The sequence below is a fragment of the Thunnus albacares genome, chromosome 14 (assembly GCF_914725855.1).
Source record: "Thunnus albacares chromosome 14, fThuAlb1.1, whole genome shotgun sequence".
Classification (NCBI taxonomy): Eukaryota; Metazoa; Chordata; class Actinopteri; order Scombriformes; family Scombridae; genus Thunnus; species Thunnus albacares.
This window is the reverse complement of record NC_058119.1, coordinates 28,150,653-28,164,281: the sequence shown is the minus strand read 5'-3', so window position 1 is coordinate 28,164,281 and position 13,629 is coordinate 28,150,653. Positions and strand designations below refer to the sequence as shown.

Here is a 13,629-nt window from a genome sequence, read left to right as displayed (position 1 = left end):
GTGTTGCTCTGCAATAACTGTGGTTTGACTGGCACACCCCGACGAGAGTGAAGGAGCGAGGGCCCGATCATCACTGCTTGCATCTTTAATTAAATCTGCATTTGTAGTTTTATTTGCCACGTATGTCTCCAAATTGGGCTTTAATGATGATGTAAGTAGCCAGAGACCATTTTGAGTATTTACTAGAGACAAATGATTTTTCTACACTTGACATCTGTGTGGAATAGTTCACCTTGGTGTAGAAGAGCAGAGAAAGTCAGATACCATTAAATACCAGCGCCAAGTGGGAATATTTTAATAATGAATGAATGTTTCCCCCATTTTTGGAGAGATCTTACAGAGTCAGTATGCTTTAACTGAAGTGTTTGTCAGATGGTCAAACAGTGTTTGAAACCATTGGGTTGCAGCTTTCCAAAATTGGTCATGCCAACTTAATGCTACTGGCCAGTGGTGCAGAAGTGAGAAAGTATGTAAAACACCATAAGTGCTTTCAAGGAGAGATTGTTTGAAAGTGTGTCCCATTATCCCCAAGATTATTTTGGCCCGCCCTCCAGTTTTTCACCAACGTTTGACCAACATTTGACCCCTGTTTTCAGTGCGTTAATCTCGGATGTTGGTAATGCAAATGAAAAAAAAATGAAAACATAGAGGGCACTTTCGTCTTCCAGTGTTGTTTTGCTGTTGCCAAGTATTTATGTGTCCTGCATCATTGGGAATCCCTACATTACCTTGGAGCTCCTGGCTTTTGCCTATACTGCCCATACCAGCAGCCGACCCTGAGCCTATTTCATTATAGGGGCCTGTTTCACAAAAGTGATTTGTGAGCAGTGCTTGCACACAGATGGCAAATGGTGCTACCATTTTGTTTCAGCTTCCCCTGGTCTCCACCCCTTCTTCCCACCCACTTGTCAATAAGTACCTTATTGTTGTACTGATGTACTTTACATATTCATGTCTGTCTACTTTTTTTCATCTCTTCCGTAGAAGCAGGAACCTACTGCATGTTATCACTCACCATATTTACTGTAGACTGTTTGGAGGTCAATTTTGTGACATTATTTTTTTCACTTGTGTATGTAGAGATTGTAAAAATGACATTAGAACTGCAAACAGTCATGATAATGAGTATGCAAACTGTGACAAGCAGACAGCTTTGGACTGTGGACGTACAGAATACTGTGGTTAAACCAGATGTGATTTATTTCATTTGAGTCTTTTTCCTCTAAGTGTAATTTTGATGAACAGAAGTTGTGTAACAAAGACAAAAGAAAGGGTGAGAAAAAAACTAAGAGATAATAACATTAAAAAAATAACTATTTTGAATTAAATGAAGTTAGCTTAATAAAGAAGAATGAAGAGACAAATATTCATTATTAAGTTTCTGCTTTTCTTGTATTTACTGTATGTTCTGAGCCAACATTGATCCACATAGAGGTATTTATAGTGATATTTGCAGTTTTGATGACAGCTGAGATATGAAAGAGTTTCCTGTACTGTGACAAAATGTTACTGATGAAAAGTCTAACAGAGTGATAGAGTTATACAACCCAAGATAGGTTAAAGTCAATTAATGATTCCATCCCAGAACGAATAAGTGTTTCTCAGTTTGTTTGTTAGTTGTTTATTTTTTGGTGATTTGGTACATTTTAGCTTTTATTGAGAGGAGACAGTAGAGTCAGACAGGAAATGAGGAGAGAGAGAGAATGGGATGACATGCAACTAAGATCTGCTGGAATCAAACTGGACATAAATGTTGTAGTTTTGTGGTATGAGTCTTAACCAGTACACTACAGGGATGACCAGTATGTTAGTGTTGTTAAACATGGTGAATGTACCAACCTGCAGTTGTTTCCTCTAATTTATTTTCACTCCAAAACATAGTCAGAGTGCACAATCTGTAAACAAAATATAAAATATGCAGATGATTCATAAAATGGTTTGGTCAGACATGCAAACCTCCTTGTTCAAAATCAGAGAGCACAGAGTTATTCAACTGGTGGGATGTCAAGTGCAGAAGACAAAACATCCTAGACCAATGTCTCTGTACCTTAAATTACTGAAATAACTGTATGAATTTCTGTGGCAATGACCTCACATCATCATGTAAAAATATTTACATATAGTACATTGCAAGGACTTGCATATTCTGAAAAAAATTACTCTTTGATGAAATATAGGGCTGCAATGATTAGTTGATTATATTTATTGGAATTTTGATAATCAAATTATTGTTTCAATCATTCTTCAAGGAAAAAGATCAAATATTCTCTGGTTTCAGCTTTTTAAACATTGTGATTTGCTCCTTTTCTTTGTCATATGCAACAGTACATTAAAAAATCTTTAGGATTTAGATTGTTGGTCAGAAAAAAATAGGAAACTGAAGAATAATTGTTAGTTGCAGCCCTGAAGAAATATTATTAAGAGAAAATGTAACCAAGACACCTTTTTATGGTTATAATATACACTGTATTTGTGTGAACTTGCACCTCAAGACTTTAGTGATGTCACTTCCTAAAAAACTTCCATAACCTGATCTCTCATACAACAGGTTTCACTCTGAAGAATGGAAGATTTCTACATCAACACCTCACAGATGGAAAGCTATGATTTCAGCAATTTCACATACGACTACAATGATTATGACTACAACTATTATTTTAACAATGAACTCCACAATCCCTATTATGGTGAACCATATATTATGTATGTGATAACATGCGTAATCATTAGTATCGGCCTTCCTTTGACTCTTGTGGCCATCTACTTTCTTTATTCCCAGGTGAGTACTTTATGACTAAGATTTATTAATTTTAGGTCATGTGTCTGTCATACAGTCTGTCTGTAAAGAATCTTCATCCTGCTTGCTGGCTGGAAGGAAGTCTTGTAATGACCTACAAATTTAAACTAATTGGACCTTAAACACATGCAGTTAACATGTGTAGCTTCATTCCAGCTTCTCTTAAGGTGAAGTTAACAGCATCATTAACTTGTAGAGAAGAATTTGTCGTCAGGTTTATCAGAACAATTTGTACAGCATTATTTGAGCTCATTATTTTGGGTTTTCATTAAAACAAAATTTGTACAGACATTCATTTGGTTGATCCCCTGACTTTTCCTTTAGTGCCATCATCAGGTCAAAAAGTCCAATACTTTGGTTTATAACCAAATACCAGCTAAACTAATGGTAATGTGATCTGCCTCAGCTGTACTTTGTGTTCAGTGTTAATAAACAGATTTTACATGACCCTGGACTCTCCCATAGAGACATTGGCCAATGCATGAATGAAACTTGTATTTTTTGCAATTTCTAAACGAAAACACCAGAAAATTGAACAAAAAACAATGTTTCCAGCTGCTTTGTTTATTTCTACCATTGTCTTCTTGCAGGTGCAAAATAACAATGTTGCTCCAATCTACATCATCAACCTCCTCATCTCTGACATCATTCAGCTCTGCTGCATGATCGTCAAACTGGCAAAACCTATGGGCTGGAACATCTATGAAATCCTCTTTAATATTTACTACTATAGCGTGCTGGCCAGTGTTGGCTTCATGGTCTGTGTCGCCCTGGAAAGGTAGCTATCTGTCTATTCTGTATGTTTTTAGCTACTTCCATGTGTATGACCATTATATTACCATATAAATCTGAATCTCCTTGAAGTCAGGAATATTCTGTATCTGATGATAGACTGTGTATCTTGTGTTTCAGGTATTTGCTCATCGCATGGCCACTGTGGTACCGCTTCAGTGGAACTATCAAGAACTCTCTTGTAGTCTGTGTCGTGATCTGGACCCTTCCTCTTGTTCATGTCCTTGTTTTAATTTCTCCTCGTGATTATAGAGTCAAAATCACCATTTTCTCCATCTTCTTCCTCGTTCCTTTCTCACTGCTCATATTCTTCCTGGGTGGAACCCTCAAATCGCTGTCTGCTGCCATCTCGGTCTCCTCTGATGAAAAACGCCGAATTGTGGGAATGTTGGTCCTGGTGCTGCTCATCTACACGATGCTGTTTCTACCCAACATCATCTGGTTTCTGGTAGAAGAAGCCAGATATAATGCTACCTTCAGCGACCTTAGTGTAATGCTTCTTAGGTCCAGTCCTCTTGCAGACTTGATTTTGTATGTTTTCATGAGGAAAGGGGCCATAGACAAGCTTTTGGCCTCTCTGTGTTGTTGCAGAATGGACAGTGATGATAACAGCAGATCATCAGTATGAAAGACAACAACATGTACACAGTCAGCTCCATGCAGGCAGAGAAAGAGGGAGAAAGAAAAGGGAGAAAACAGATGTTAACTGTAATGTGTCTGAATGTTAACTAAAATACACTTAAACTAGCAAACAAGAAATAAATAAAGTGTTTGCTGTATGACAACAAAGACCATCAGAAGTAGATTTAAAAAAAATCATTGTTTTGATTATGTTGTGAGAGAAGTGGTTAGTGGGAACATGTTTTTATTTGTTTTTTAGCTGGAAGTTGATATCTATCATTATTATCCTTTGAAGCGGACATAACATGCTTTTTGTGTTTTTCTGTCATTTATATTCATAATTTAAGTCTGCCAAGGGGGAGCTTCCTGGAGCTGGCCAATCAGAATAGAGTGGGCTCAGTGGGAGACAGGAGCAAAAACGGCCTGTTTCACACAGAGGCTGAACTGAGGGGCTGCATAAAGGGCCAGTATAAGATAAATAAGTTTTTTAATCAGTTATTTTTTGAAATGTAAGTCATGCAAAAATATTCCAGTAGAGGCCCAGAATAAAAATGTAGACCTGCAAAGTTCATGTTATGTCCCCTTACTTAAAGAAGCAAACCAGATATTACTTGTTGCTCAACTGAGCAACACCATGATCACCCTGTTATTATAGCTGCCACTCCATCTTATTTCTACAGGGAGAGCATTACACACATTATAACTTGTTACTGATGTCCTACAATTGACTAATGTATCTTTATTATTTGGGAGCTTGGGAAGGGGGGGGGGGGGGGGGGGGGGGGGCTTGAGTCACATATGATTTACTTTTTTTATTTAATATAAGTTATATTTTAGGGGGAGGTTGTGGTTGGCATGCCATGACTTGGCAATATTGATAAAAATCTTATATCACAGTACTCTTATAGGAAATTGTAAATTTCATGAAAATTCAATAAAAATTTGTTTCTAGACAAAAATGTTTACTTTTGACTAACTCTGTGAATTAAACCTGCTGGTTGTCTCTGGTATATATAATCATATAGCCCAACTCTACTGTGTAATACCATGGAGGCATTTTTCTTTCTTTTTTTTTCTTTCAAATAACTTAATCATGTTCATTGTTGCACTAATCAGCTGACACTGCAACAGCAGAGATCCAACAAACACTTTATAACACCTTATTAGGAAAAAGATGCATTTTCAGAAGATAACGTGTGATTGCTAAGAGCTTAAGGTTACTACTTGATATGTTGTTTAGTATACAAAAAAAGATGATAAATTATAGTAGTTGTAATTTATGTAATCATATGTGATTAAAGAACAGTTAAAAAAACAAGTATTGAGTCATTTCAACTCCATTCAGAGCACACATCTGTCATTTTGCTCTCCCCAGCCCAAAATACCTGTTTGGTTAGTCCACAGATACCTTTGCAACTGAAATCTTGTATTTTAAGGTTTTCTCTCTGACTTTTTAAGCATTACTGTGACTGAATTGCATCAACTCTGCACACTTTATGTGCATTGCATTGTAAGAACTGAAAAGGTTTTGGCTAACCTGAAGGATAAAAACTCATTTACAGCAACAAACAGTCCTGATTCTCTGCTCATATGAAAAAAGAAAAAAAAAACAACTAAAAAGCCACAAGCAGAACAGACTAATATGAGCTACATGACATATTTCCATCCAGCCTGAATGATACCTTCATATAACTGATTAGATGTATAGGTTAAAAGCTTATGGAGTGAGTTGTCCTATGACCAGCCTGTGCAATATTACACAGTATAAAATATTGCTCAGTAGGTCCAAGTGGATGAGATAAGACTTGTATCTGTACCAGTTTTGTTTGAATATCTCTTGCAGTTTATGTTCAGATTTGCATTTATTCATGTGGCAAACACTTTTATCCAAAGTGAGGTACAAATGAGGTACATGGAAAAGTTCACCCCTACATGCTTTTCACAGTCTGTACAGTGAGAAGGTGAAAAACAGGAAACTGCTGCAGTGACTGAGTGACAGCTTCACAAGCTCTGCAAAACTTTGAGGGTGTTAACCAACAGCTTTTACAGATATATACATGATGAAACCAAATATCAGCCACATGTTTGTAACAGGAAATGCATGTCATATGAAGTACAACTTGTTTTCTGTTCAGAATAAGATTTAGATTAACTGGCAGCAAATGTGCATCATTAAAAGAAAAATAAATTAACAGCAATGTCCTGACATGAGTCCATATATCTAGAAAATACTGTCTGAGGTTTTTATTAAAAGTTGTTCTTTCTGTTATGTCTTCAACAGCCTCTTTGGTAACAGCTAAGGCTATTAAAAAGAGTTGGTTGTGATGTGATAATATGTTTATTGATGAAAGGTTTCCTACTAGCAACAGTATAGAGATGCTATGTCACCCATAAGTTATGATGAACAGCATCTGTGTTTATCAGTCCTTTATGAAACTTATAACATTTATTCTAAATAGTAATATATGGATAGTGTTGGTAAGACATGGTGAATGTATCAGATCACATTCTACTCTACTCTTTTTAAACTTACATGTCAGGGTTTGTTAATTATTATTAATAACCTGTGTATCTTGAATGTCATTTTGTATCAGAACCAAAACATTTGTAACAGTTTTTAGCAGTTTCAGCTTGTTGTGTGTGACACTATTGCTACTGAGTAAAGTTAACATAATGTTGTATTGGAGCGATATTGAACCAAACTGGGTACAATTTTGCCACAGTGATGTTTAGTGTGTAAAATCTGTCATAAAAGTACTTAAGCAACATAACTTAAGACAGGAGATGATATGATGAAAATGAACCTATAGAGTAGCTGATGGTGTTTTTTTCAATTATTTTATTATGTTGATGTTTACATTTATACATATTAGCTGTAGCTCACATTTTTAACAACTGATATCATAAGAAATATAAATTATAATAAATTACATACAAAAAGTCATTTGTCAAATTAAAAAAATTAAAATTAAAACATTTCATACTGTTTACAACCTAAACAGGATATAAAAACAACAACATAAGAAATATCAAATGTCACTTCTTCCTACCATCACCCAGCAGGTTTTCACTATCACACAAGAAACCATTATTGACTTAATTATTTATTATTGAACACATTGGAAAGAATTATTCTCTGTATTACCCAAATATGTTCTTTGGAGCCATGTTTCATATAGACGGTTACAAACTTTCTAAGAAAAAACTGTTTTCTTTTTTCTTTTTTCAAGGAATTTGAACATTATATTAGAATTATTGAATAATGTAGTAACCAGACAGCTTTCACAAAATTGTCAGACAGTAACACTTCTAATTTCATTATTTTGTTTTATTAATTATCATTTTTTTGTATTACCCCCACACGTTCAAGTACTTGAAGTATTTGAAGTAAGCAAAAAAAAGGGGAAGAGGTCAGATGTGCAATAAGTTTCCTTGAAACTGCTGTACAGGGGCTTTTAAGAAGCAGATAACAATCTGCGGTCCCTGATACATTTAACACATCATAGTGGTGGAACAGCAGCACGTAACCAGGAAGCTTTGTGATATTTTACTATTTAGCATGAATACAATTTTAAGCAGGAACTTCTTGAACATGTTTATATTTTCCTGTTAGTCCTGCTGTATTTCCCTACTTTAATTATTATTATTATTTGTAGTAGTAGTAGTAATGATAGCAGTAGTAGTACTCCTGCTGCTTTTCATTATGTGTTCACAGTACTTTTATTTGTGAGTTGAGTTTTCATGATCAGGTTTTGCATTCCTCTCCATGCCTCCATGTTTTCTCCAGTTCCATTTTGTGCATTGTCGGCATGTTTGTGTGAAACTTTGGGAACATTGTAATAGTGGAAATAATGGTTTTAATAGGAACAGAGATTAGTAGATGCTAACAAACCTGCTGCCTTTTGTTATCACAAACAACAGGTTGCACCGTTCTACAGCGACTACATCTTTGACTACAATGACACCCTGTATGACTACGTGTTTGAAGAGTTTGTCTTTCTATAAAATGATTTTCCAACATTCTTACACGTGATTACATGGACTGTGATCTCGATAGGTTTTCCATTGACCTTACTGGCTATCTACACACTGTATTCACTGGTACATAAAGAATTATCAAGTTTTCCTGTATGTAGAGATACAATAGCCCTGAGAGGAATTTAACTAATTTAACTAATACATTTATAACAAATCAAATGATACATCTGAAGCTGAAAAAATGACACTCCTGACATTAACATTCAATAATAAGCTGTTTATTCTGACTGAATTAACATCATTACATTAAGTCTTTAACCTTCCTAATTTAGTGTCCGCAGGTCAAATTTGACCCGTGTTTGAATTCATTAACAAGCCCTGAAAAAAACATTAATTATCATCCAGTAAAATGTTGTATCTGCTAAGTGACTTATTATTCATCAATAACCATAATATATATATACTTACTTTGATATTTTATGTACCTTAGACCACCTTTAACTTAAAATGTACAAATCATTTTTAGTTTAAAATAGGCACAATTTATCTATTTTATTGCTTATGATGAACAGAATAGGCAAATAAGACCATGAGATGATCTGATAAACAAAATAATTCCCAAAATAACTTGTTTATATTTTCTTACAGGTGAAAAATAAAGCATGAGATATATACTGCTATACAGCTGGAGAACAGGAGATGTGTATCTGTGTCTGTGTGTGCGTTTGTGTGTGTGTGTATCTGTCATAGGCTACTATGACAAAATTTAGATTAAAAACCAGTTAATTTGGGACGGCTTGTCCAATTGAGGACAATAGCTGTGTTAAGGTTAAGGTTATGGTTAGGGTTAGGGTTAGGGTAAGTCTCCAGGAACTGAATGTAACTCTACGTAATGTCCCAGAAAGACATGTAGGTCAACATTTGTGTGTGTGTGTCTGTGTGTGTCTGTGTGTGAGAAATGCAGTGCATCCATGTATATCTGGGGGACAGCAGACACGTGTGTATGTGTGTATGTGTGTGTGTGTGTGTGTGTGTGTGTGTGTGTGTGTGTGTGTGCGTCTATGGGGTGTGAGTGAAAGATAGAGTGGATTAATAGTATTTTATCAACTTTCTTAATTTACAAAATCACTTCAAATCAATCTTTAGCAGAGCTACAGAGGTGTCCCAACCTGTCAGGAGTTTCAGGGGACATATATGTTTTATGAAATCTTGATGTGAATAAACGTACTGAAACTTTGATTACGCTATACAGATATTGTGAATGTGAGAACTGAGTAAAACATGAACACAGTCATGTCCCCTTGGCTGGATAATGAAACTTAACTTCATTACAACAAGTCAAATATTTCTGTGAGGTCTACAATCTTATTATTTATTTAGGCTAGAGAGGCTATTCACACAGTGCATTTCCCAAAACTCTGTGACATTACAGAAATAATAATGTTTCCCTCCTCATGTAGGGGACTAAGTTAACAGGAGGTGTAGTTAAATGGGAACTGTACAGTGAAAGAGAAGATGCTATACTGCAGTGACCATATGAGCCTATGCAATACCTGCAAGATGCCGCAATATTACAGGAATTGCAAGATGATGTGGTTGAATGAGGCTGATTTCACAGATGAGTCAAATTAGGCCCAATTATTAGGCCTCTGTTGCAGCCAAGGACTCAGGCAGATGCAGGACTGTCACGCAACTAGCAATGTCTCTATTTTTGCTCTTAACAACGAAAACAAAGCAGTATATGTTCACTCTCACAGTCTGGCAGTACACTTTCTCTGCTGCTAAAAACGAGTTTTCTTCCTTTGCAACTCGCTTTTTATGACTCAACAGCATCACCTAGTGGCAGAAGCTAGACAGCACATCTACAAATAATACTGAATAAAATACAAACTCACAAACACTGTATCCTGGAAAGACATTTTGAATTATCTACATTGCCTGCAGACACAAACTTTTATGCAGTTGAAATTTAACTCATTAGATGAATTAAGTTCTGCAAATTAACCTGTTAAACTAAACTAAACTACAAAAGGAAATAAATTGGGGGTGTCTCTGATTTAACAGTAGAGAATCCCGCGATAACAAATATAAACAATATTACTGATATCAATTGACTCCTCACACCTATACTATTTCAATGTACTAATTTACTACAGTTATGATTTTAATCCATGTGAGTATCTTTGTTTGCAGTCTATACAGGCTGAATGGCAAGTCTATATATCTATGTAAGAAAACTACAACATGCCATCATATTTATACTTTGTGGCTCTGAGTGTCGTAAAACAACAACGTCACACTTTCCCCTAAGAGTCCCCCTCCTTACTGACAGTAATAGTAGGACACTTCATAAATGAGTCTCAGGTTTGAATCTGAGGTAGAGGTATTTACAGCACAATTCCTGGGAGTCATTCTGAGTAGTTTGATTAATCGGGCTCATATCTCAGTTGCTCATGACATATTATTTGTTTGTTTATTTGGATCTCTTTTAGCTCAGTACTAATCTTCTCAGAGTTACTGACTAACTTCTTTAGTGAAACAATGTTTGTTTGGATGTTGTAAACAGATTCACCAGTTGTTCTGCTGTTGTGGCCTATTTCTAACATTGTGACACTAACAAGAGGAAGGTATCATATAAATACATCTCACTTGATTATTTAAATGTCACTGTTTTACCTGAAATTTCTATTGATAAGGATATTGATTTGACACTGATGGTATCAATTTGATAAGTGACATATTCTTGTGATTATCATCTTGATCTGAATGTAAATGTTTTATCCACATACTTTAGTATCTGTTTCTGTTTCAAACTTTGAACCCTGTTGATAAGTTATGTGATTCATCACTGTGATGCCGACTAAAGTAGAACATAGGAACTAATGGTAATGCTTTACTTTACAGGTTCTTTAATTTTATACAAATTTCCTGGATATTTTCAGAGTGATTTGCAGGTATTTAGTTCATTTTACAGAGAGGGTGGTGAAATTTGGAACAACAAATTATTACAGCGAGGAAAACCTCTTTCACTGTTTATATAGACACCTGACTGTTGTTTTAAGACTGACTTGAAAAACTGTGAACTGCTTTTGATACTTAAACATAACCACACACAGGACTCAGTATGAGAACCTAGGTCCCATCCGTCCACCCCAACCTCCTCACTCTGACTTTAGTGTGATGTACTGTATTAATGCATCGCTTCTTTCATTTGGAAAAACATTACCTTTGAATATAACCCAGTTTGACACCACGTATCTCTTTCATTGCTGATGTTGTTTCACACCCAACTGTTTGTTAGCTAACTTTAGTTTTTCCATTTACATTCAGTATGTTTGTTATTTTTCTCTTGTCTTGTCACATTCACTGAGCCACTTTGGGACAGAGAGAAAGACAGCTTTAAAATGCAGCTTACATACAAGCTGTCTCTCATGTTTCTCTCTCAAGCTATGCTTATAAATATATATTATATATAAATATATATTATATTTTTATATGTGCCCATAAATATATACTATATATTTATGATACATATTCATCTGAGTGAGTACAGTTTGCATAATGAGTACTTTTACTTTGATGTTTTCTACATCTTGCTTCCAATACTTATGTACTTTTACTTAAGTAAGATTTTGAATGCAGGACTTTTACTTTTAAGGGAGTTTTTTTTTTCATTGTGGTATTGTTAATTTTACGTCAATACTTCCCCCACCACTGGTGGTTTTAGGAAGAGTATTATGGTCTGTGACCACCAGAGGATGCTTTTGCCCTTTTCACAGCCCTGTCTTCCTGTGTATTGTAAGCAGTAGACTACATTATGTGCATCCTACACTATGCTGTTTTATTTATCTTTGATTGATTATATGTATATACAGTAGGCCTATATGTAGATGTTTAATGAGTGTATTCATGTGTAGAGGGGTAAAACACTGAGAACTGTTCATACTTGTTATCAAGGTTTACACAGAAAATAGGACAATGCAGAATGGAGGCTAAATGACATTTATTGAGTAATACAAATATTTTTATTAGATTGTCCATAATAAGAATAGATCTGAGGCAGAAAGAATATTCCTGTTGATGTCAGTTGTTCTCCGCCTTCTTCTCTTTGTTTATTGTCACCAGACTGTGACTTCAATGTAATACTAATAAATGAGAAGCACAAACTGGGTCTAAGATTGGTCATAACATTTATATTGAAGAAGTCTATGCTTTTGTTGTTAGACATGGAGATGTATCAACCTTCAGTTGTTTCTTCCAATTCCAACCAACACTTTACAATACGGTACACAAAAGCAAGCAAAGTTAGGTTTGTGCCTGTCATAACCCAGCTCCTAGGCCATGACAAATGTGGGAACGGACACAATGGAGGGTAGTAAATTAAAGATATTTATTATAATAAAGTAAACAACTGAAGAAATAATTGCAAATATAGAGTGTGTCAGTCAGTAACATCAGTAATGTAGGTGTGAATGTATGAACACTGAAGTGTAAGGTGTTGTGGAGTAAAAACAAAACTAGAATCAAACAAAAAAAGAAAAACCTGCGGCTGCTGGCTGGAATGCATCAAGGTGAGAAAGAGAGCTCGAACAATGCTGGGTGTTGGTATTTTATCCTATGGCAGCATCAGGCCCAGATGCTCCGAATTCAGCCAGCTGCCACATCATCATTCTCCAAGATACCCTTATGGACACAAGAATATAATACAAGAACAATAATTCATTACCACACCAGCATCAGTTTACATAAGGTAGGTTAGGTAGAGGCCGTCACAGTGCCCGAATACAAATACCTCATTAAGCAAAGCACAAAAAGTGTTTGTTTTTTTGTTTTTTACAAATATTTTAAAAATTATTTGTTTTGGGGAAGAAAAAAACATGTCAAATACCAGCGTGCAGGTCGGTTACATCGCTATCTCAGTCTTTCTCTCTCTGCTACGTCTATCAGCAGGTCTCAAAGAGGGAAGTCACATCCACCTGCTACATGTTTCACATTTCCTAAATTTGACAGCTGTGGATGTTCCCCAGAGATAAAGCTGACCTACTGACACATGCAAAGTGCTCCAAAGGGACTCCGTTGTTCCCCTTCTCCTTTCCACAAAGTTCGGTTGTAAAAAATAGGCAATAAATGTATAATGTAGCAATAAAAGCTGTGAATGTAGTGATAAAAAACAAAGGAAAACAGAAATGCAAACAGTGATGAAAATGAAGATGCAAATGGTGACAGCTTACTGCTGTCCAACCAGTAAGTTTCAAGTTTCGGCTAACTTGAAGGATAAAAACTCATTTACAGCAACAAACAGTCCTGATTGTCTGCTTGTACGAAGAAAAAAATCAACTAAAAAGCCACAAGCAGAACAGACTAATATGAGCCACATGACATATTTCCATCCAGCCTGAAGGATACCTTCATATAACTGATTAGATGTATAGGTTAAAAGG

General features: G+C 35.6%; 1 protein-coding gene across 2 annotated transcripts in view; it reads left to right on the top strand.

Moving 5' to 3' along the window:
• Nucleotides 1-13,629, top strand: part of LOC122997251 (ovarian cancer G-protein coupled receptor 1-like) — a 105,386-nt gene that overhangs the window by 52,472 nt on the left and 39,285 nt on the right. The window contains exons 2-3 of one of the 2 annotated variants that reach the window (XM_044373292.1): nt 2,549-2,779; nt 3,388-3,575. In XM_044373292.1, coding sequence (XP_044229227.1) covers nt 2,564-2,779; nt 3,388-3,575 — 404 coding nt within the window. In that variant the 5' untranslated portion in view covers nt 2,549-2,563. The other variant, XM_044373293.1, reaches the window with a different exon arrangement.